Source organism: Achroia grisella, unplaced genomic scaffold (genome assembly GCF_030625045.1).
Source record: "Achroia grisella isolate CSIRO2021 unplaced genomic scaffold, CSIRO_AGI_Agris_v1 utg5356, whole genome shotgun sequence".
NCBI lineage: Eukaryota > Metazoa > Arthropoda > Insecta > Lepidoptera > Pyralidae > Achroia > Achroia grisella.
This window is the reverse complement of record NW_026712922.1, coordinates 251-24,400: the sequence shown is the minus strand read 5'-3', so window position 1 is coordinate 24,400 and position 24,150 is coordinate 251. Positions and strand designations below refer to the sequence as shown.

The following is a 24,150-nucleotide window of genomic DNA, read 5'->3' as shown; positions in this document are numbered from 1 at the left end:
GGGGCCCCCATCTGGGTGGGGGCCCTAGGTAGGGAAAATGTGGCCTGCCTCAACAGGCCACACAGGGTCATGGCCATACGGGCCATAAGAGGCTACCGCACCATATCCGGGGAAGCGGCGGGTCTGCTGGCGGGGTCTCCTCCGTGGGACTTGGTAGCGGAGCTCCACGCGTCAGTGTATCACTGGCGCGCGGAGCGACGTTCCATGGGTGAGGCACCCGCTGGTCACGAGATTGAAGCGCGGAGGTCCGACTCTCGGCGGATCCTCAGGATCGAATGGCGGGCGAGGTTGATGAGCCCGTCAGCCGGCCTGAGGACCATCGAGGCTGTCCGTCCCACCCTCAAAAGGTGGATGAATAGGAGATGGCCACTGACGTACCGCATGACACAGATACTGTCCGGGCACGGCTGCTTTGGGCGGTATCTGTGTCATGTGGCGAGGAAGGAGCCGACGACCGGCTGCCACGAATGCGGAGGTGTAGAGGACACGGCGCAACACACGCTGGAAATATGTCCAGCGTTTGAGAGTGAGCGCCGTGTCCTCACACGAATAGTGGGGGACGATCTCTCGCTGCCGAATTTAGTTCGGAGGATGGTCAGTAGCGAGAGATCGTGGCTGGCGGTGAGCTCCTTCTGCGAGGAAGTTATCTCGCGGAAGGAGGCGGCGGAAAGGGAGCGGGAGTCAGATCGTCCCGCTTCCCTCCGCCGCAGAAGAGCCAGGCCTAGAGGTGGGAGCGTATCCAACTCCGCCCCCCTCTATCCCCCACTGGGGCCGGGGTGACTGCCTTGAGGGAGGCAGTCCCCCAACCCAAAGGCCCCGGAGGTGTGCGCGTGTACCCACACGCCTCCACAATGGAGTAGGGCGAAATAGGTCGCCCTAACCACAAAACGAGATGGGGCCTGCCCTACAACATCTACAGGGCGGGCCGTCGCCGTCGGAGCTGGGGTAGAATGCACCTGCGAATCCCCTGGCTCCGGCATAGGCGCTCGTAGGTACACCGTGTGGTTTTTTAGTGGGTACAAGTCCCACACACCACCTCGCCATCCCTCCGGCGGGGTGACGGTCTTTTGAAGATTTTTCCACACGTTAAAAAAAAAAAAAAAAAAAAAAGGGTTCCACCATTCGGAGGATGGTCAGTAGCGAGAGATCGTGGCTGGCGGTGAGCTCCTTCTGCGAGGAAGTTATCTCGCGGAAGGAGGCGGCGGAAAGGGCGGGGAGTCAGCTCGTCCCGCTTCCCTCCGCCGCAGAAGAGCCAGGCCTAGAGGTGGGAGCGTATCCAACTCCGCCCCCCTCTATCCCCCACTGGGGCCGGGGTGACTGCCTTGAGGGAGGCAGTCCCCCCAATCCAAAGGCCCCGGAGGTGTGCGCGTGTACCCACACGCCTCCACAATGGAGTAGGGCGAAATAGGTCGCCCTAACCACTAAACGAGATGGGGCCTGCCCTACAACATCTACAGGGCGGGCCGTCGCCGTCGGAGCTGAGGTAGAATGCACTTGCGAATCCCCTGGCTCCGGCATAGGCGCTCGTAGGTACACCGTGTGGTTTTTTAGTGGGTACAAGTCCCACACACCACCTCGCCATCCCTCCGGCGGGGTGACGGTCTTTTGAAGATTTTTCCACACGTTAAAAAAAAAAAAAAAAAAGGGTTCCACCATTGGCGCTGGAGAAGACCGAGGTCCTATGTTTTCATGAGCCTCGGCGCGCGCCACCTCCGGATGCCCAGCTGGTCGTCAGTGGCCAGAGGGTGGGGGTCAAGCCCTGTATTAGGTATTTGGGGCTTGACCTGGACAGCCGTTGGAGCTTCCGCGCTCATTTCCGGAACCTGGTCCCTCGCCTTATGGCAGCCGCCGGCGCTCTTAGCTGGCTGCTGCCAAACGTGAGGGGCCCGGGAGAAGGTTCCCGCCGCCTATACCTCGGCGTGGTGCGGTCCATGGCCCTGTACGGGGCCCCCATCTGGGTGGGGGCCCTAGGTAGGGAAAATGTGGCCTGTCTCAACAGGCCACACAGGGCCATGGCCATCAGGGCCATTAGAGGCTACCGCACCATATCCGGGGAAGCGGCGGGTCTGCTGGCGGGGTCTCCTCCGTGGGACTTGGTAGCGGAGCTCCACGCGTCAGTGTATCACTGGCGCGCGGAGCGACGTTCCATGGGGGAGGCACCCGCTGGTCACGAGATTGAAGCGCGGAGGTCCGACTTTCGGCGGATCCTCAGGATCAGGTGGAGAGAAAGGCTGGCCAGTCCATCGGCCGGCCTGAGGACCGTCGAGGCTGTCCGTCCCATCCTCAAAAGGTGGATGAATAGGAGATGGCCACTGACGTACCGCTGGACGAATGTCCAGCGTTCGAGAGTGAGCGCCGTGTCCTCACACGAATAGTGGGGGACGATCTCTCGCTGCCGAATTTAGTTCGGAGGATGATCAGTAGCGAGAGATCGTGGCTGGCGGTGAGCTCCTTCTGCGAGGAAGTTATCTCGCGGAAGGAGGCGGCGGAAAGGGAGCGGGAGCCAGCTCGTCCCGCTTCCCTCCGCCGCAGAAGAGCCAGACCTAGAGGTGGGGGCGTACCCAACTCCGCCCCCCTCTATCCCCCACTGGGGCCGGGGTGACTGCCTTGAGGGAGGCAGTCCCCCAATCCAAAGGCCCCGGAGGTGTGCGCGTGTACCCACACGCCTCCACAATGGAGTAGGGCGAAATAGGTCGCCCTAACCACAAAACGAGATAGGGCCTGCCCTACAACATCTACAGGGCGGGCCGTCGCCGTCGGAGCTGGGGTAGAATGCACTTGCGAATCCCCTGGCTCCGGCATAGGCGCTCGTAGGTACACCGTGTGGTTTTTAGTGAGTCAAGTCTCACACACCACCTCGCCATCCCTCCGGCGGGGTGACGGTCTTTTGAAGATTTTCCACACGTTAAAAAAAAAAAAAAAAAAGGGTTCCACCATGACCGCAACACAGAGTTCGTTGGCCAGGTAGGTGGCAGCCGCTTCTGCGTATGTCATAGAACCCCTACCCGTCGCACCAGCGGTTCTGGGTTTTTTACCTTCCCCGGTTGGTGTGACGGTGTCTTCTGGACGTGTACGCTTTTGCGGTCTTGCCTCGTTTTTTGGGTCGTTGGTCCTGGGTTTCTTACGGCCTCGCGGTTTCATGCTGCGCTTTTGTGTGCCAGCAGCCAGAACGGCCCTCGTCCCAGTTGCAGGTGCACTGGGTCCACTCGTTGACGCCTCCCCTTTAGGTTTGGTCGTCGCTGGGCAGGACCCGAGTTGATGCCTCGCAGCATCTACCGCTTCTGCGCGTTGTGCCGCTGCCTTGGCTCTGGCTTTCATGCGCCGCTTCTTGGAGGCCGATTTGGGTTTTATTAAGGTGTTCCCTGGTTGTTTCGGCTTTGATGGTGATTGGATCGCGTCTTTCAGTGACGTCAAGTCCATAGCCTGGTTGTCCGATTCGGTCCCTGATGCCGCTGAAACAGACATCTCCTCCGATTCCACCTTGAACAGTGCCGCCAGGTTCACCTCGGATGGCTCACTCGTTGACGCAGCCTTATTATGCGCATCGTGGAGTGAACCCTTCTTTGGTTCCCCTGGTGCGGCGACTATCTTCGGCAGAGAAGTTGGAGCTGCCTTTCTTGGCGCATCTTTGGTCGACGCTACTGGTACTTTACGGAACGCAGCCTGGGTTGGCGCATTCCGCTCAGTCACCTTTTTCGGCGTGTCCTCTGACGCAGCCTCTTCCAGCGCATCTTTGGATGATGAGGTTGGTACTCCACGGGACGCAGCCTTGGTTGGCGCATACCGATCGGTAGCCTTCCTCATCATCTCCTGCGACGCAGCCTTGCACGGCGCATCCTTGGATGACGTGGATGGTACGTCACTGGACGCAGCCTGGGGTAGCGCATCCTGTTCGGTACCCTTCCTCGTCGGTTCTTCGGACGCAGCTTTGCTCGGCGCATCTCCGGTAGAGTGTCCAGGTGCATCAAATGACGCGACCTTGATTATTGGTCGTTTTGGCGCATCTTGCGACGCAGCCTTCGATGGTCGTTGCTTTGGCGCATTCGTAGACGCAGCCTGTTGCTTCTTGTTTTTTGGTTTTATTGCCTCTAGATCCATGAGTTGGTTTTTTATATACTTCACCTCAGGAGCTCTCCACCCTCCACGGAGCCCTCACTTCGGGGACGTCATTCGTTCCACGAATGATCGCCAGAGCTACTCCCTTGGTATAGGTCCAGCAGGCTGAGAAGTGGACGAGTCCGCACGCAGCGAAGCACAGCGAGGACACCTACCTCACGAGACGATGAGGCAGGCTAGCCCCAAAGCACCGCGCCACGCCGACTGTCACCCCCAGCTCGCCGAGCCTCGCTTGACTGCCCGCTTATGGGGAATCGCAGCCGGTTGATCGTGGTTAGCTACTCCACGACCGCCCGTTTGAGAGGAAATCCAGACCGAAGAGGTGTGTTGTGAGCAGCATACAACTACAGCCGGTACCCTGCTGCACTCAACCGCCAGGACTCCTTCATCCCTCCGTACGGGTCACCGCGCACGGCACAAACACGCGGGAGGTCATTACTATCCACCTTCAGTTTTTTGCTCGATGATGGACACGCAAGGACATGACCTCTTCATCCCTGCATTTGTCGCCCGGTAGTTTCGGTTACGTCTATTTCATAGGGAACTAGACCAATAACAGGGCGGCAACCTCGTGAAGGATATCTACCGAACTTGCCTTAAGGATCTACACGACTTGCGCTCTCCCTTAAGACCGCGCCTCCCTACCGCCTCTGAAGGAGGTGGTAGAGTAGGCCTGCGTCCATATCTCACTTTTTTTTTTTTTTTTTAATGAGATATGACTGCAGGCCCGCCCCTGGCCATATTTTATAATTAAACAAAAACGTGAAATAATAAAAAATACAAAAATAGATGAATATTTATTTGGGTCAAATTTATCTGAACACTTAAAAACATCTAAGGTCATATCAACGTCAGCATCGGAATTAAGATTCTCCACACAAATTAGCAACAGATCTAGTCAATATCGCTCGCAGCCAAGAACAACTCGCCAGGGGCTTTAAACGGACGGGGGCACCGCGGACAACGTATGCCGAGCCGCGAGTGTACCCCGGCCAGTCTCGGCACTCGGTACCGCTCCAGCCGGCGCCGCCGCTACAGCCCCCTCCGCCGCCAGCTCGGGGGGCACGCGACTGGCGCACTGCTCCGCCGCCGCCGACGCAGCGTTCGAGATCTTACCCACAACAGACTCGACGACGTTGAATACTTTATCACAGGTACATATTACAAAAACAATTGTACCGACTGCTGGCAGACTTCTGTACTTTTTTGATGAATGGCTTAAAATTGTAAGGTACATATAAAACAATAAATAAATAGGGTAGATTCTGTCAATCGTGTGTTCATAAAAATAAATGTCGTTTTGGAAGTGCTCGCGTTTTAATTACTTAAGTATCCACATATATTACATTGGCGACGAGGAAATATCGAACTTACGTGTATTTTAATAGTGAGTGAGTGCGTTAAATAAATAAATAAATAAACAATGTCGGTCGGGAAGATATCGGAATTCGATATAGAAACGGACAATTGGCGTTTATATGTGGAACGATTAGAACAATATTTTATCGTCAATAACATTAGTAGGGAAATGCAAGTACCGACGCTAGTGACAGTGATGGGGGCCAGAAGTTATGAGCTCATAGTAAACCTGTGCACCCCAGATAAACCCACAAGTAAATCATTTGATGAGTTGGCAGTGATCATGGAAAAACATTTGCAACCACGCCCAAGTATATTGGCTGAGCGTTACAAATTTCACCAAAGGAAACAAATGAAAGACGAGAAGATATCAGATTACATAGCAGAATTAAAGAAGATGTCCAGAACATGTGACTTTGGACAATGGCTGAATGAGAGTCTCCGCGATCGATTAGTATGTGGATTAGCGAGCGAAACGATAAGGCAACGGCTGTTTGCAGAAGATAAATTAGATTTTAATAAAGCATGCAGTTTAGCATGGAGTATGGAGGCAGCGGAGAAAGATGCGGCCTTGACTGAAGGGCATAGCGGGTCAAAAATGATGTCAGCGGAGTGTCAGAAGATAACGGAGGTGAACGGGGGTGAACGAGGATCGTATAAGACTACAGCTGAAGCAGGCAACTGGCCGGGGCGGCCGGGTCGGCCGGGTCGGCTGGTTCGGCCGGGTCACAGCCAGAGCGGGAGCAGGGGCACGGCGCGCGCGGCTGTCGCGGCCGTGGCAGACAGGCGGGGCTGGCGACGACAGTGTCAAGCATGTGGCGGCGATCACGAAGCGGCTACTTGCAGATTTGTCCGTTATGTTTGTCGGGTATGCAACAAGGCGGGACACTTACGACGAGTTTGTCCGTTACTGAATAATGGACACAACTACATCGAGGAGGCCGTGGAAACTAAGAGCTATGACAGGAACGAGGTACTGACTATTAATCAGTTATCATTTATGTGACATTGAGTATTCAAAACAAAAGTATACAAATGGAATGTGACACAGGTAGTGCCGTGTCATGCATAAGTTACGAAACATACCTAAAATATTTTAGTGAGATAAGGTTAGAAAAATGTAATTTATTATTAAGATATTATACAGGTGAAACAATACGACCGGCGGGTGTCATAAAACCACTCGTTGAATATAAAAATAGAAAAAAATATTTAAATTTATATGTAATTTATAAGGGTAAAACTGTTTTATTGGGCAGACAATGGATAATACAGTTAGGCATAACCATACCACCACCCGATAATGGTTACAATATACACAACGTATCTTGCAATAATTTTAATTATAGTCAATTTACTTCCAGATACAGTGAAGTGTTTGCAGACGAATTGGGTCGCTTTACTGGTGGTAGGGTGAGCATACATTTGCGCGAGGGGGCCCGGCCGGTGTTTATGCGAGCGCGGCCGCTCGCATACGCGCTGCGCGAGCCTGTGGAGCGCGCGCTGGAGCAGCTAGTGAGCGATGGCGTGCTCACTCCTGTCGACCGCTCCGACTGGGCTACGCCCATCGTGCCAGTGGTCAAGAAAGATGGTAACATCAGAATATGCGCTGATTACAAATTAACTTTAAATAAAGTGTTGGATGTCGATCGTTACCCTTTGCCTAGAGTGGAGGATTTACTCGCGCGGTTACATGGTGGGGAATATTTTTCAAAAATAGATTTATCTCAAGCCTATGCGCAGTTTGTACTGGATGATACTTGTAATTGCACAGTGATTAATACGCATAAAGGCCTGTTTCGATATAATCGATTAGTGTATGGTCTCGCGTCTAGTCCGGGAATATTTCAAAGGAAGTTAGAACAATTGTTTGGGCATATACCATTTGTAGGGGTATTCCTGGATGATATTATTATTAGTGGTAGGGATAGTCACTCACACTTTGAAAATCTGTGCAAAGTTTTCGAGATATTGAAATCTAGTGGTCTTATAGTAAAAAAAGAAAAATGCAGTTTTTTTGCTGAATCAGTTACTTATTTAGGATATGTTGTCTCAAAAAAGGGAGTTCATACTTGTCCTGACAAGGTCAAAGCTATAACGAACACCCCGGCACCCACAAACGTAAGCGAATTACGATCACTCTTAGGTATGGTAATGTATTACGGTAAATTTGTTAGGAATATAAGTTTCATTTTAGCTCCGTTATATGAGTTATTACGGTCAGGGGTTCGATTCGTATGGACGGAAAATTGTGATAAGGCTTTTCGGGAGGTAAAGCGGTTATTAATATCGAGTGAAGTATTAGTGCATTATTCGCCTGATTTGCCTTTAATCTTAACGACGGATGCAAGTAGTTTAGGTGTCGGCGCGGTCATTACACACACGACACAGCATGGAGAACGCCCCATAGCTTATGCATCGCGCTCGCTAACAAAAGCCGAGCGGGCATATTCACAAATTGAGCGAGAGGCTCTGGCTATTATCTATGGTGTAAAGAAGTTTCACCAATACTTATATGGTAGGCATTTCACCTTGAGAACCGATCATAAACCATTAACTTCAATATTTGGTAGCAAGGCGGGCATACCAATCATGGCTGCAAGTCGTATGCAACGATGGGGGTGTTACTGTCCGGGTATACTTACAATATAGAATATGTACCATCCGCTAAAAATAACGCGGATGCTCTGTCGCGGCTACCACTCTGTTATAGTGAAGTTAGTCCGGTGAACGAAATTACCTATTTGAATTTTGTAGAAAATTTCTTACCCGTAACTCATAACGACGTTAGGAAGGCGACGGCCGCTGACACTATATCGAGTCGACTTCTAATATATACTCAAGCAGGGTGGCCAAACCAATGTACGGATGAAACATTAAAGTCGTACTTTGTAAGACGTAATGAAATTTATTGTGAAAACAACTGTCTAATGTGGGGATATAGAATAATAATTCCTATGTCGTTGCGGCCACAAATACTTCAACAATTACACAGTAGTCACATGGGCATTGTAAAAACTAAATCATGGGCTCGTAGTTATGTATGGTGGCCAAATATTGATGCTGACATTGAGCAGTTGTGTCGTAGTTGTTCAACATGTGCACTCGAGATGCCAATGCCCCAGAGGGCGCCACCACAATCGTGGCCATACATACCCCAGCCGTGGTCACGATTACATATAGATTTTTTAGGACCATTGCATGGACTAACGTATTTTGTTGTGATAGATTCGACATCTAAATGGCTAGAAGTCTTTCAAATGACACGCACAACAGCCGGAGCGGTAGTAAAAACACTAAGAGAATTGTTTGCTAGGTTTGGGTTACCCGTAGAAATTGTGTCTGATCAGGGACCACCATTTACCAGTAGTGAGTTCAAAAACTTCCTTGCAACTAATGGTATATTTCAAAGATATTCACCGGCATATCACCCTGCCTCTAACGGGGCCGCAGAGAATTCTGTTAAATTATGTAAAAACGTCATTAGAAAGGCAATTATTGACAAAACGGATATAGATACAGCGTTACAAACATTTCTTTTAACATATAGAAATACAATACACGGAACTACAGGGGTGACACCGGCTCAAATTTTGCAAAGACGTTCATTACGTTCTAGGTTAGATTTATTAAGATGCGAGAGAGCGGTAACCGATTCTGTTAGGGTGCAACAACGTCATCAAACCGATTATGCAGGAGGTAAATTACGACACTTTGAACCAGGTGATCCTATTTGGTTTAGGGATTATAGAAACCAACAAAAATGGGAAAAGGGTTCTGTAGTAAGTAATTCTGATTCACGTCGTATGTCGGTCAGAGAAAGTAACGGTCGACAACACACAAAACATATAGATCAGATCCGACGTAGATCACGTATGTCTGATGTTCCTTGTTCGTTGGAAGAGGAGAACACTAAAGAGAGCAACAACAGCAATTCTGCCACTAATATAAAGGTAGCAGACAGTACAGAAACAGTGCTAAATGACGAAGGAGGTGGAATAGACAGTAGTGAGCAGTGGGTGGCGCAGCAGCCGAAAGAAATTGAAGGTTCACCCTTGAATTCCAGGCATTTACCAAATCCACTACTTCCACCACTAGTACAGCGACCCAAAAGAGTGCGCAAACCAGTTCAAAGATTTAATTTCGATCCAGAATAATACTTGTAGTCCATTCTTACATATTAATTACTTAGGTTAAGTTATCTAATATTTAATATTGTTGTCTTGTATTTTTAAGTAATAGCCATATTATTATTATATATTTTATTGAAACTGTTAATTAAGGGTGGAGGTGTAAGGTACATATAAAACAATAAATAAATAGGGTAGATTCTGTCAATCGTGTGTTCATAAAAATAAATGTCGTTTTGGAAGTGCTCGCGTTTTAATTACTTAAGTATCCACATATATTACAAAAATAACACGTGATAAAAATATTTTGTCCTGGGTTAAAGGTTATAAAATACCATTCTTTTGTGACCCACATCAGATAGTTAAAACTAAATCATATACGGTAACTGAAATCAACATAATTGATGAGTGTATTACGGAATTATTACAGTCAGGTTATATCTCGACTTGTTCCCCATGTAAAAATCAATTTATTTCACCTATTTTTACAGTCCCGAAACCTAATGGCAAACACAGATTTATTTTAAATTTAAAGGAATTAAATAAATTTATATCTGTTAAGCACTTCAAAATGGAGGATTATCGCACCGCATTAAAATTAATAGACCAAGACTGTTTTATGGCCACGCTTGATTTGAAAGATGCCTATTTTTTAGTCCCCATTGCCAAAAGCGATAAAATCTACCTTCGTTTTACTTGGAATTCTGAAATATATAAAAATCAACTGTTTGAATTCAATGTACTGCCATTTGGACTATGTACTGCACCTTATGTATTTACTAAACTTTTAAAACCCGTGTTACATTATTTACGTTCATTAGGTTTTATATCCGTATATTTTCTTGATGATTTTTTATGCATTGGAGGCTCATTTAATAACTGTCTTGATAATTTAAAAACTACTAAATATATACTTTCTAAATTGGGATTTTTAATTAATGAAGATAAAAGTAAAACTGTACCCAAGCAAAAATGTTTATTTTTAGGCTTCATTTTTGATTCAATTAATATGAGTCTAACATTACCCGATGAAAAGAAAAAACGCATAAAAATATTTACAAATAAATTAATACAAACAAAAAAATATAAAATAAGAGAATTCGCTCGTTACGTAGGTTTATTGACCTCCACATGTCCAGCAGTGACTTATGGATGGGTTTATACAAAATTATTTGAACGGGATAAATTCCTAGCACTTAATTACTCTAATAATTACAATAAATATATCACTCTATCAAAACATCTAAAAGAGGATTTTGTATGGTGGAGAGATCACATAGACTCCTCATTTTCTTTATTTCAAAGTTGCGACTATTCTGTTGTAATATTTAGCGACTCTTCAAATACGGGTTGGGGCGTAGCGTGCAATAACGAAACAGCCCACGGACTCTGGGATAGTTCTCAGCTATTATTACATATAAATACTTTAGAATTATTAGCGGCATTCTATGGCCTTAAAATATTCGCATCGCGATATAGTAATTGTAATATATTATTGAGAGTGGATAATACTACTGCCATTGCCTATATAAATAAAATGGGCGGCATACAATTTCCACATTTGAATGAAATTGCTCGCGGTATGTGGCAATGGTGTGAAAAACGTAATTTGCATATTTTTGCTTCTTACATCAAATCAAAGGAAAATATAGTTGCTGATTTAGAATCTCGTAAATCATTCAATAATGATACTGAGTGGGAACTAGCTCATTATGCCTTCGAACAGATACAGCTTTCCCTCGGTTACCCTGAATTCGATCTATTTGCTAGTATTCAAAATAAAAAATGTAAGAGATACGCTTCGTGGAAATTGGATCCGAACTCAGAAATAATAGATGCGTTCACGTTTAATTGGAATAACCTAAATTTCTATGCCTTTCCACCCTTTAGTCTAATTTCCAAAGTTTTACGTAAGATTAAATGTGATATAGCAAGTGGGATAGTTGTGGCACCATATTGGCCGACTCAACCCTGGTACCCGATATGGAACCAATTACTAAAATCTGAAGTCTTATATTTTCAACCTAACGACAATTTATTGCTATCTCCTTCCAGGGAGCTGCATCCCCTATGTGCGGACCTGATCCTAATGGCAGGGATATTATCAGGCAGTCGCTGGTGAGACGCGGAATCCCGAACGCATCTCTCGACATAATGATGGGCTCTTTCTCAAATAACACGCTCGTTCAATATAACACAGCACTAAAATCATGGTGGCTATATTGTAAGGATAAAAATTTAGATTATTCTCATGCTGATATAATACAATTGATTGAATTTTTAACGCAAAAATATTACGACGGTGCAAGTTATAGCACACTTAATAGTTATCGTTCAGCATTGTCCATACTGTTAGGTCAAGATATCACTTGCAACCATCTAATCAAGCGGCTTTTAAAAGGTGTATACCGTATGAAACCTCCTGCACCAAAATATGATACTACTTGGGATCCTAATTTAGTACTAAATTACTTAGCTGTTCATTTCCCTAATGAATTAATTTCATTAAAAGATTTAACACAAAAAACTATAACGCTCCTTGCTTTAGCATCGGCGCAAAGAATACAGACTTTAAGCTTGATTAAAATTCAGAATATATTAATTGACTCAGAACAAATAAAAATAAAAATTGATGAATTAATAAAAACTTCAAGACCTGGAACTTACCAACCCTTTATAGTATTACCATACATCAAAGAAAACCCTAAAGTATGTCCAGCCCTTTGTTTAAAAACTTACATAGACAGAACATCCCCATTACGACATCAAGAGGAATATTTATTCATAAGTTTTCAAAAACCGTACAAGAAGGTAGTTACACAAACTTTATCTCATTGGGTTAAGGCAATATTAGAAAAAAGTGGAATAGATATTAAATTGTACGGCGCTCATAGCACGCGCCATGCGTCCACTTCTGCTGCGTACAATAAAGGCGTTAGTCTTGATGCAATCCGGAAAGCAGCAGGCTAGTCTGAATCATCAAACGTTTTCCTTAAATATTATAACAGAAACGTATTAAAATCAGTTCCTAACGAATTATTTGATTCTGTATTTAGGACATAATTTTTTTTTTTGTTAAATGTAACTTTTGTTTTTTCTTTTTATATTGTTATATATATATATTCTAATAAATACCAAGAAGAAATAAATCATTTGCTTAATTAGGTGGTTTATTTTTTCGATGCTCTAAACATCTACATGTAATCAGTAATCATCTTCGGGAGAGATACGAAGTATAATTTAGAATCAAACGAACTTACCTAGTGATGTTTGATATCTAATTATACGAGTGTCTTGACCGAAGATGATTACACTCCCACCCTCCCTTAATTTCTTCCCTGTGTATATCGAAAAAATTGGGCTCTGAAGGAATGAGGTTCGGGCGCTTGTAGACTAATAAGGTAGGGAGGCCAAGAGTGGGGAGTTGAGTCATCGAATAGATACTTTTTAATCGATTGTATTTAATTTTTATCGATCAATGCATTTAAAATGATCTAAAAATAGTGTGATAAGGACAGCATCATCTGGCGTGCTTCATGTAATCAGTAATCATCTTCGGTCAAGACACTCGTATAATTAGATATCAAACATCACTAGGTAAGTTCGTTTGATTCTAAAATATAGTTGATTATTGATAATATAATAATAATTTTTATTATTATATTTTATTTGGCCTTTATAAATACACGTGAGTTATATCTTTATATTTTATTAAATATTTCTTTTGTTTGTTGTAATTAATATTTAAAATAAATATGTCGAATCCTAATGATACGGTGAAAGCGTGTTTATTCAGTGAGACTGTTGAGTATCGTCAGTCAATGGGTACTGTTCGATTAATCAGTGACTGGATTACGGATGCTTATACTTTGCTGCCTTCTGCGTCACGTGATAGGCTTATCGTGCGGCTTTCTGTACTGAAGGAGATCTATGCTAAATTTAATGAAGCGTGTTCTTGTCTCCTTGGTGGTTTGGACCCGGTGATACGAAGGAGTATAAAGATACCCTAACCTTATCTTTTTTTTTTTTTAACGTGTGGAAAAATCTTCAAAAGACCGTCACCCCGCCGGAGGGATGGCGAGGTGGTGTGTGGGACTTGTACCCACTAAAAAACCACACGGTGTACCGCGACAGAGCCTCACCGAACCAGCCCACCTCTGCGTCGACCTCCACAGGCCCCTCCGGCATGGGAACCCAGGCCTGGACGATGGAAGCCTCCATCAGCACGTCTTTATTCAGACGTTTCAACACCCATCTGGGGAGTTGTGGGACATTCCTCTCCTGGCGACCGGGGTGCGGAGCTACGGGTGAGGGGAGAACGTCTATCCGAATGTAACGATGATCGGATAGCGTCTCCACCTCATCCAACACCTGCCAGCTCCGCACCCTCTGTGCGATCGCTGGACTGCAGAGGGATACGTCGACATGCGACTCCCCCTGCTGTCTCACGCACGTGGCGGCCGACCCTCGGTTCAACACCACCAGGCCGGCCGCGGCCGCCCAGTCTTCCAGGACCCTGCCTCGAGAGTCGGTGATGGGGGAGCCCCATGCCGTGGATTTGGCATTGAAGTCCCCCATCACCATCATTGGACGGGCCGAGTATAGCTCCAGAGCGGCCCCCAGCCCGTCCATGAACTGCTCGAACTCGGCGAGAGTCCTGTTCGGAGAGAAGTATGTCCCGACAACGACGGTTTCCCCCAACTCACTCCTATGTACCCCGCTCCGCCGAATAGGCGGCTGACGAGCGGGGTCGCGGGGTTGCCCGCGCCGACAATGGCCACCAGGCCAGAGGGGTCGCCGAACCAATGGTCACTTCGTGGGACACGATATGGTTCGGCGACCACTGCAAGGTCAACTCCCCACTGCGCCGCGCTCTGCAGAAGCAGATCTTGGGCGCGCGCGCAGTGGTTGAGATTCCCCTGCAGGAGGCGATGGACTGCCATTATTGACCGGTGTCCATCACCTCAGCCTCTCCCCGGCGACCATTGCCGCGGGCCGACGACAGTGCGGATCCCCTCAGTCGTTTGGACCGGGACTGGGGGCACTTTTGGCCCCCACCCAGTGATCGGCTGGGCGACCCGCCGCTGCGCAAACCACGCAGTGTGGGGTCGCCGAACATCCGGCCGCTTTATGGCCGGGAACCCCACACCGGTAGCATAAGCCACTCCGGTCCTCCTCGTGCGAGCACCTCGCCACCACGTGCCCGCTCTCCAGGCACCTGAAGCACCGGAGCGGCTTCTGCCGCAGCAGCTCCGCAGCGGCCGATACCCAGCCGATACGGATCCGCCCTGCCGTCGTCACTTTCTTCACCGCGGCTAATGGGGCCCGCACCCAGCAGGTGCTCAGGCCCGACGCGCCGCGCCGGATCTCTCCGACATTGACGGCGTCCGCCGTGCACTCGCCGTATTGTGCCACGGCGGCCGCCACCTCTTCCCGGTCGGTACTGTCGTCCAGGCCCATCAGCCTCATCTCGGCCGTCTTGGTGGGCCTGGCGACGCGAACCGTACCGTCCGGGAAGACGTCCCGAAACTTGGACGCGAGCGCGTCAGCCTGGTCTCCCGTCTGGGACCCCGGGATCTCTAAGATCCGGGCCCCAGTAGCCGCGGTCTTGAAGCGCAGGCTTCCTATCCCCAAGGAGGCGAGGTCGATCTTATCCTTCGCCTCCTTGAGGACGGCGGAGTAAGTCACTCCCGCCGCTTCTGCCTCCGGACACAATGTAACGACCACAGCCGCCGATCGCGGCGCACGCAACTTCGATGGCGACGGCGGGGCCGGCTTAGCCTTCTTCCCCTGAGAGGGAGCCCCAGAGGTCCCCCGAGTACTCTGAGTACTCTGGGTCTGCCTCCCAGAGACGTTGCGGTTTTTGCCGCCCCGTCGCACCACCGTGCTCCAACCTTCGTTTGCGCGCCCCGCGCCCGACGGCCCCGGCCGTTGACTGCCAGAGGCAGGCCGGCTGGCGGGTTGACTCGCCGGAAGCGGCGGGAATTCCGCACCTCGCGCCCCCCGCAGATGGGGAGCGTCTCTGTAGCCCGGTCCCCCTGCACCGGGGAGCCGGGACAATAACTCGTACTGCCCGTCGCTTTGCAGCGGCGGGCGGTGTTCAGGGCGGATTGATGCCGCCGGGGAGCTGATGCCCAGGGCAGCCTTGATTTCCCGGATGCCCTTCTCTATTTGGGCACCGATACGGGCATCAATCAGCTCCCCGGTCGCCCTCATAATATCCGCCCTGAAGGCCCCGACTTCATCCGGCTCGGGGGTCGGGCCAGGGGTGCCCTCACCCTCGCAGGCTCCTGTGGTGCCTGGCAAGCGGCTGAAGGGGTTTGCGGCCCCGACCTCGCCGCGAGTTGCCGCATCTGCGCTTGGAGCGCCTGGAGTTGGCTTCGGAGCTCCTTATTCTCCTTACGGAGCTCCTCCACCTGTCCTTCCAACTTCCGGCGCTCGACGGCACCCGCGGTGAAGTCCTTGTTGGCGACGGCACTGCTGTCCAGCTCCTCTGCCATCATCAACACGGAGCCGATGGACTCCTTCAGCCGCTTCTGGTCGGCCCCCTTCAGGTTCCCACACCTGTAGACCGTCTCCAAGGCAGCCCCCAGCTTCTTCTGGGCCTCCGTCCTGAAGACGGCAACAGGCTGCAGGTCATCCTTAGGGGGGCCTTCCCCTTCCCCACAGGGACCCCCGAGGGACGGACAAACGTCCCGTCATCTCCCCGTTTCTCCTGCCGCCGGGACTTCGGCGACATGGTCGGACTCTCCGGGCCCACAGGCACCATCAGAACCACCCCGGTCCCGGGCGACGGGCAGGGGATCTTCGACGGCTTGGCACTCCCGCCCGCCGCCCCGGAAGGGCCCGGTCCATCCGCGTGCGGCCGCTTCGGCACGGCCGTTTTCGTGAGCCCGTCTTCGATCGACACCAGGCACCCGGACATCTCGTCCTCCACCAGCATCGAGCGCGTCGAGCGCGTAGAGCGCGTCGACGACGCTGAGGAAGGCCGAGATGCCCGCGACCTGGCCCGCGAGACGGGCCGCGACCTCGCCGACCGCACCGTGTCGGCGTCCGCTAGCGTGATGGAGTCCGACATGGACCAAAACGCTAAGTCCCGGGGCAGGGACAAACACTCCTCGTCCCCCCCAGCGGGGGACGGGAAAAGGAAGGGGCTGCTACCACCAGCCAACTTCCTCAACCCGACAACAAAGGGGTCACGCCCGACCTAAGTCGGGCGGGTACAATGGAGGCTTGCGCCTCCACAAACTGCTCCAGGGTTTCCCCTGGAGCGGGCGCACTAGGCAGAATTAGACCCTGCTCAGTGCAGCCACTCCCGGTGAACACCACACCGCCTCCTCAGCACAATAAAAACAAAAATAAAAGGAAAGAAAACAAGAATCAAACTTTTTTTTTTTTTTTAACATGTGGAAAAATCTTCAAAAGACCGTCACCCCGCCGGAGGGATGGCGAGGTGGTGTGTGGGACTTGTACCCACTAAAAAACCACACGGTGTACCTACGAGCGCCTATGCCGGAGCCAGGGGATTCGCAAGTGCATTCTACCCCAGCTCCGACGGCGACGGCCCGCCCTGTAGATGTTGTAGGGCAGGCCCCATCTCGTTTGTGGTTAGGGCGACCTATTTCGCCCTACTCCATTGTGGAGGCGTGTGGGTACACGCGCACACCTCCGGGGCCTTTGGATTGGGGGGACTGCCTCCCTCAAGGCAGTCACCCCGGCCCCAGTGGGGGATAGAGGGGGCGGAGTTGGGTACGCCCCCACCTCTAGGCCTGGCTCTTCTGCGGCGGAGGGAAGCGGGACGAGCTGACTCCCGCTCCCTTTCCGCCGCCTCCTTCCGCGAGATAACTTCCTCGCAGAAGGAGCTCACCGCCAGCCACGATCTCTCGCTACTGACCATCCTCCGAATTAAATTCGGCAGCGAGAGATCGTCCCCCACTATTCGTGTGAGGACACGGCGCTCACTCTCGAACGCTGGACAGTCGTCCAGCGTGTGTTGCGCCGTGTCCTCAACACCTCCGCACTCGTGGCAGCCGGTCGTCGGCTCCTTCCTCGCCACATGACACAGATACCGCCCGAAGCATCCGTGCCCGGACAGTATCTGCGTCATGCGGTACGTCAGTGGCCATCTCCTATTCATCCACCGTTTGAGGATGGGACGGACAGCCTCGACGGTCCTCAGGCCGGCCGATGGACTGGCCAGCCTTTCTCTCCACCTGATCCTGAGGATCCGCCGAAAGTCGGACCTCCGCGCTCCAATCTCATGGCCAGCGGGTGCCTCCCCCATGGAACGTCGCTCCGCGCGCCAGTGATACACTGACGCGTGGAGCTCCGCTACCAAGTCCCACGGAGGAGACCCCGCCAGCAGACCCGCCGCTTCCCCGGATATGGTGCGGTAGCCTCTAATGGCCCTGATGGCCATGGCCCTGTGTGGCCTGTTAAGGCAGGCCACATTTTCCCTACCTAGGGCCCCCACCCAGATGGGGGCCCCGTACAGGGCCATGGACCGCACCACGCCGAGGTATAGGCGGCGGGAACCTTCTCCCGGGCCCCTCACGTTTGGCAGCAGCCAGCTAAGAGCGCCGGCGGCTGCCATAAGGCGAGGGACCAGGTTCCGGAAATGAGCGCGGAAGCTCCAACGGCTGTCCAGGTCAAGCCCCAAATACCTAATACAGGGCTTGACCCCCACCCTCTGGCCACTGACGACCAGCTGGGCATCCGGAGGTGGCGCGCGCCGAGGCCCATGAAAACATAGGACCTCGGTCTTCTCCAGCGCCACCTGGAGCCCAAGCCTCCTTATTCGGCCGACGACCAGTGCCACGCTTGTCGTGGCAAAGCGGGTAGCCTCCCGTAGGTCCCGCCCCCGGGCAGTGACCAAGGTGTCATCCGCGTAACACACGAGGTCAGTGCCCGTTATAAGGGCGCCCCGCAGGTTCCAATCATACCCGATGTTCCACAGGATCGGGCCCAGAACCGACCCCTGTGGAACACCGCGTTGCATGTCCCTCGACACTACAACGCCGTTCCGCCCCGTGCATAGCACAGACCTGTCTTCGAGATAGGCCCCGATCACATCCCGAATGTAGGGAGGCGCGCGATGGTATTTCAGCGCTTCCCTAATAGTCGCAAAGGGCAGGGTGTTGAAGGCGTTCTTTATATCCAACGAGACCGCCAACAACACCCCACCCTGGGACGTCGCCTCTTCCGAGAGGGAGCGCACACGCGAGATCGCGTCAATCGTTGAGCGCCCCTCCCGGAACCCGAACTGCTTCGGGCTGAGATCGGGACCTACCTGAGACAGGTGTTGGACGAGTCGGCCCGCCAAGATTCGCTCGAAGAGCTTGCCGATCTCGTCCAACAGCACTATGGGGCGGAACGCCGAGGGAACCACCGAACCTGCAGGGTGCTCCGCTTTGCGGAGCAGGACCACTCTACCCGCTTTCCACTGATTGGGAAACCGTCCCGACTCCAGACACGCGTTGAACAAGCGCCGGAGTCGGTCCCCTAGGGTGTTTAGGGCCAAGGCCAGGACGCGGCCGTGGATACCATCCGGACCCGGGGCGACATTCTTGCCCCCGAGTTTATCCACGGCCGCGGCGAACTCCTCCTCGGTGATGGCAGGAACCGCAGCAGCGCTGACGCCGCTGGCCTCTCCATCACTGCCACGCGGCATCATCGGAGGAGGTGTGAAGGGAGGCTGTCTCGGGAACAGCTCCTCCAACACCTCCTCAAGCTGCTGCGGCTGGAGACCCTCTGCCACGGGGGGCGCCCAGGGGCGTAATTTGCCCCTGACGAACCTATAAGGTCGCCCCCATGGATCCCTGTCCAGGGTCTCCAGGAGTTCTTCCCTGGCTGTCTCCTTGGCCCTGCTGATGGACAGCTGCAGAGCTTTCTTCTTCTCTTTGTACTGCTCGTACAGCTGTGCTTCCTCGTCGGCGTCGCGGCCCCGCCTGAGTCGGCGGTGCCTGGTGTACCGGCGGCGGGCGGCGGAGCACGCCGCCCTCAACGCCGCTATCTCCTCCGACCACCAGTACACCTGACGCCTAGGAGGTCGAGGGCCGGCTCGGGGCATCGCCGCGTCGCAAATGTGCGACAGAGCCTCACCGAACCAGCCCACCTCTGCGTCGACCTCCACAGGCCCCTCCGGTATGGGAACCCAGGCCTGGACGATGGAAGCCTCCATCAGCACGTCTTTATTCAGACGTTTATAACAATAGTCAATGGTGGGAATCGAACCCGGGGTGTGTAAGTTGGTACATAGGTACACTACCAACTAGGCCATTCTGCTTTTTTATATGTACAAAACCTAACTAACCTAACAAATTAAAGGAAAAGAAAGAAAAGAAAGAAAGAAAGATATATATTGCACTAGCGCCAAAAAGAAAACACCTCAAAACAATAACCCTCAAGCCAAAAAAAAAAAAAATGTGGTCAAGTTGTGCCCTAACCATTTGAAGCGTGACCACCACTGCCGCCGATCGCGGCGCGCGCAGTTTCGATGGTGACGGCGGGGCTGGTTTACCTTTCTTCCCCTGAGAGGGGGTCACAGAGCTCCGCTGAGTACTTTGCGTTCTCTGGGTCTGCCTCTCAGGGACGTTACGTGTTTTGCCGCCCCGCTTCCCCACTGTGCTCCATCCGTCTTGGCGCGCCACGCCCGACGGCCCCGGTTGTTGACTGCCGGAGGCAGGCCAGCTGGCGGGCGGACTTGCTCCCAGCGGTGGGAACTCCGCACCTCGCGCCCCTCGTAGATGGGGAGCGTCCCTGAATCCCGGTCCCCCTGCGCCGGGGATCCGAGACAGGACGTCATATCGCCCGTCGCTTTGCAGCGGCGGGCGGTGCTCAGGGCGGATTGAGGTCGCCGGGGAATTGAGGCCCAGGGCAGCCTTGATCTCCCTGATGCCCTGCTCGATACGTTCTCCTATTCGGGCCTCTATCATGACCCCGGTCGCCCTCATTATGTCCTCCCTGAGGGTCTCTGTGTCGCCCGGCGCAGGGGCCGGGTCAGAAGCGCTCCCCACTGCCGATCCCTTTGGGGCCGGGGAAGGAGTCGGCGGAGTCCGTGACCCCGACTTCACCACTTCGGCGAGCTGGCGAATCTGCTCCTGGAGCTGCCGGATTTGGCCTTGGAGCTCCTTGTTCTGTTTGCGGAGCTCCTTAGCCTCCGCCTCCATCTTTTTGGACGGCAGCCACCGAGGAGAATTCGCCGGCCACGGAGGAGTTCGGGTCTAAGGCCTCCGTCAATGCCATGACGGTCCCGATCTCCTCCGTCATCGCCTTCTGGTCGGTCCCCTTCAGGTTGCCGCACCTCTTTACTCTGTTGAGGACTAGCGACAACCTGTGCCTGGCATCCGACGAGAAGGCGGCCACCGAAATCGGATCACTTTTGGGAGCGTTCTTCCCCTTAGAGACCTCCTGCGGACGGACGAACACGACGTCGTCATCCGACGCATCCGCCCGTCGGGACTCCGCCGACGTCGATGGCCCCTTTCCGGCCCGGTCCGCATGGAAGCGGAGCGACACTCCCGCCGGAGTCGGTGGGCAGGGTATCTTAGATGGGCGAATACCTCCGCCCACCGCCCCAGGGGGGCTCGATCCGCCTTCATGTGGCCGCTTGGAAACGGCCGCCTTCACTAGCCCGTCCTCGCTGGACACAAGGCAACCCGACAGCTCGTCCTCCACCAGCATCGAACACGTCGAGCGCGTCGAGCGCGTCGACGAGGCCGATGAAGGACGAGAAGCGCGCGACCTGGGCCGCGAGGCGGGCCGCGACCTCGCCGGTCGATCCTCCATGTCGGGGTCCGCCTCGGTCACTGAGTCCATGGACCAGAACTCAGCGTTCCAAGGGGACGAACTTTCCTCATAACCCCCTCCGGGGAACGGGAAGAGGAAGGGCGCGTACCTTTTTTTTTTTTTTTTTAACGTGTGGAAAAATCTTCAAAAGACCGTCACCCCGCCGGAGGGATGGCGAGGTGGTGTGTGGGACTTGTACTCACCAAAAAACTACACGGTGTACCTACGAGCGCTTATGCCGGAGCCAGGGGATTCGCGAGTGCATTCTACCCCAGCTCCGACGGCGACGGCCCGCCCTGTAGATGTTGTAGGGCAGGCCCCATCTCGTTTTGTGGTTAGGGCGACCTATTTCGCCCTACTCCATTGTGGAGGCGTGTGGGTACACGCGCACACCTCCGGGGCCTTTGGATTGGGGGACTGCCTCCCTCAAGGCAGTCACCCCGGCCCCAGTGGGGGATAGAGGGGGGCGGAGTTGGGTACGCCCCCACCTCTAGGCCTGGCTCTTCTGCGGCGGAGGAAGCGGGACGATCTGACTCCCGCTCCTTTCTGCCGCCTCCTTCCGCGAGATAACTTCCTCGCAGAAGGAGCTCACCGCCAGCCACGATCTCTCGCTACTGATCATCCTCCGAACTAAATTCGGCAGCGAGAGATCGTCCCCCACTATTCGTGTGAGGACACGGCGCTCACTCTCGAACGCTGGACATTCGTCCAGCGTGTGTTGCGCCGTGTCCTCCACACCTCCGCACTCGTGGCAGCCGGTCGTCGGCTCCTTCCTCGCCACATGACGCAGATACCGCCCGAAGCACCCGTGCCCGGACAGTATCTGTGTCATGCGGTACGTCAGTGGCCATCTCCTATTCATCCATCTTTTGAGGATGGGACGGACAGCCTCGACGGTCCTCAGGCCGGCCGATGGACTGGCCAGCCTTTCTCTCCACCTGATCCTGAGGATCCGCCGAAAGTCGGACCTCCGCGCTCCAATCTCATGGCCAGCGGGTGCCTCCCCATGGAACGTCGCTCCGCGCGCCAGTGATACACTGACGCGTGGAGTTCCGCTACCAAGTCCCACGGAGGAGACCCGCCAGCAGACCCGCCGCTTCCCCGGATATGGTGCGGTAGCCTCTTATGGCCCGTATGGCCATGACCCTGTGTGGCCTGTTGAGGCAGGCCACATTTTCCCTGGGGTGTTTTTTGATAGGTCTTAGCGCAATTTTTTCGTGTTTGTTTGTTTGTCTGTTTCTTTATTTTTATTATTATTAATGGTGTATATAGTTAGGTTAGGTTAGTTAGGTTTTGTATATAGTTAGGTTACTTAGGTTAGGTTTTTGTTATTTTGTTGTGCTGAGGTGGTAGTGTGGTGTTTCACCGGGGGCGGCTGCACTGTGCAGGGGATCACACTCCTGCCCGGTGTGTCCGCTCCGGGGGGATCCCCGGAGTAGGTTTTGGAGGCGCTCGTCTCCCGAACACCCTTCCGACTTAGGTTGGAAGTGGTAATTGTTGGTTGCAGGCTGTGGGTGTGGCAACCTCACATAGGTACGCGCCCTTCCTCTTCCCGTTCCCCGGAGGGGGTTATGAGGAGAATCCGTCCCCTTGGGACGCTGAGTTCTGGTCCATGGACTCAGTGACCGAGGCGGACCTCGAAATGGGGGATCGACCGGCGAGGTCGCGGCCCGCCTCGCGGGCCAGGTCGCGCGCTTCTCGTCCTTCATCGGCCTCGTCGACGCGCTCGACGCGCTCGACGCGTTCGATGCTGGTGGAGGACGAGCTGTCGGGTTGCCTTGTGTCCAGCGAGGACGGGCTAGTGAAGGCGGCCGTTTCCAAGCGGCCACATGAAGGCGGATCGAGCCCCTCTGGGGCGGTGGGCGGAGGTATTCGCCCATCTAAAATACCCTGCCCACCGACTCCGGCGGGAGCGTCCCTCCGCTTCCATGTGAACCAGGCCGGAAAGGGGCCATCGACGTCGGCGGAGTCCCGACGGGCGGATGCGTCGGATGACGACGTCGTGTTCGTCCGTCCGCAGGAGGTCTCGAAGGGGAAGAACGCTCCTAAAAGTGACCCGATTTCGGTGGCCGCCTTCTCGTCGGATGCCAGGTACAGGTTGTCGCTAGTCCTCAACAGAGTTAAGAGGTGCGGCAACCTGAAGGGGACCGACCAGAGGGCGATGACGGAGGAGATCGGGACCGTCATGGCATTGACGGAGGCCTTAGACCCGAACTCCTCCGTGGCCGGCGAATTCTCCTCGGTGGCTGCCGTCCAAAAAAGATGGAGGCGGAGGCTAAGGAGCTCCGCAAACAGAATAAGGAGCTCCAAAGCCAGATCCGGCAGCTCCAGGAGCAGATTCGCCAACTCGCCGAAGTGGTGAAGTCGGGGTCACGGACTCCTCCGACTCCTTCCCCGGCCCCAAAGGGATCGGCAGTGGGGAGCGCTTCTGGCCCGGCCCCTGCGCCGGGCGACACAGAGACCCTCAGGGCGGACATAATGAGGGCGACCGGGGTCATGATAGAGGCCCGAATAGGAGAACGCATTGAGCAGGGCATCAGGGAGATCAAGGCTGCCCTGGGCCTCAATTCCCCGGCGACCTCAATCCGCCCTGAGCACCGCCCGCCGCTACAAAGCGACGGGCAATATGACGTCCTGTCTAGGATCCCCGGCGCAGGGGGACCGGGATTCGGGGACGCTCCCCATCTGCGGGGGCGCGAGGTGCGGCGTTCCCGCCGTTGGGAGCGAGTCAGCCCGTCAGCCGGCCTGCCTCCGGGCA

General features: G+C 53.1%; 1 protein-coding gene across 1 annotated transcript; it reads right to left on the bottom strand.

The window, feature by feature from the left end:
- Window positions 1-300: 300 nt before the first annotated feature.
- On the bottom strand, window positions 301-4,098 carry LOC131847463 (nascent polypeptide-associated complex subunit alpha, muscle-specific form-like). The gene is made up of 2 exons (XM_059197053.1): window positions 2,935-4,098; window positions 301-309 (listed from the first exon to the last, which is right to left on the bottom strand). The coding sequence occupies exons 1-2, from the start codon at window positions 4,096-4,098 to the stop codon at window positions 301-303; spliced, it is 1,173 nt and encodes a 390-aa protein (XP_059053036.1).
- Window positions 4,099-24,150: the final 20,052 nt, after the last annotated feature.

What these genes read in the sequence shown, in the direction of transcription:
- LOC131847463 (XM_059197053.1), bottom strand. Translation starts at nt 4,098, where the DNA reads ATGGATCTAGAGGCAATAAAACCAAAAAACAAGAAGCAACAGGCTGCG.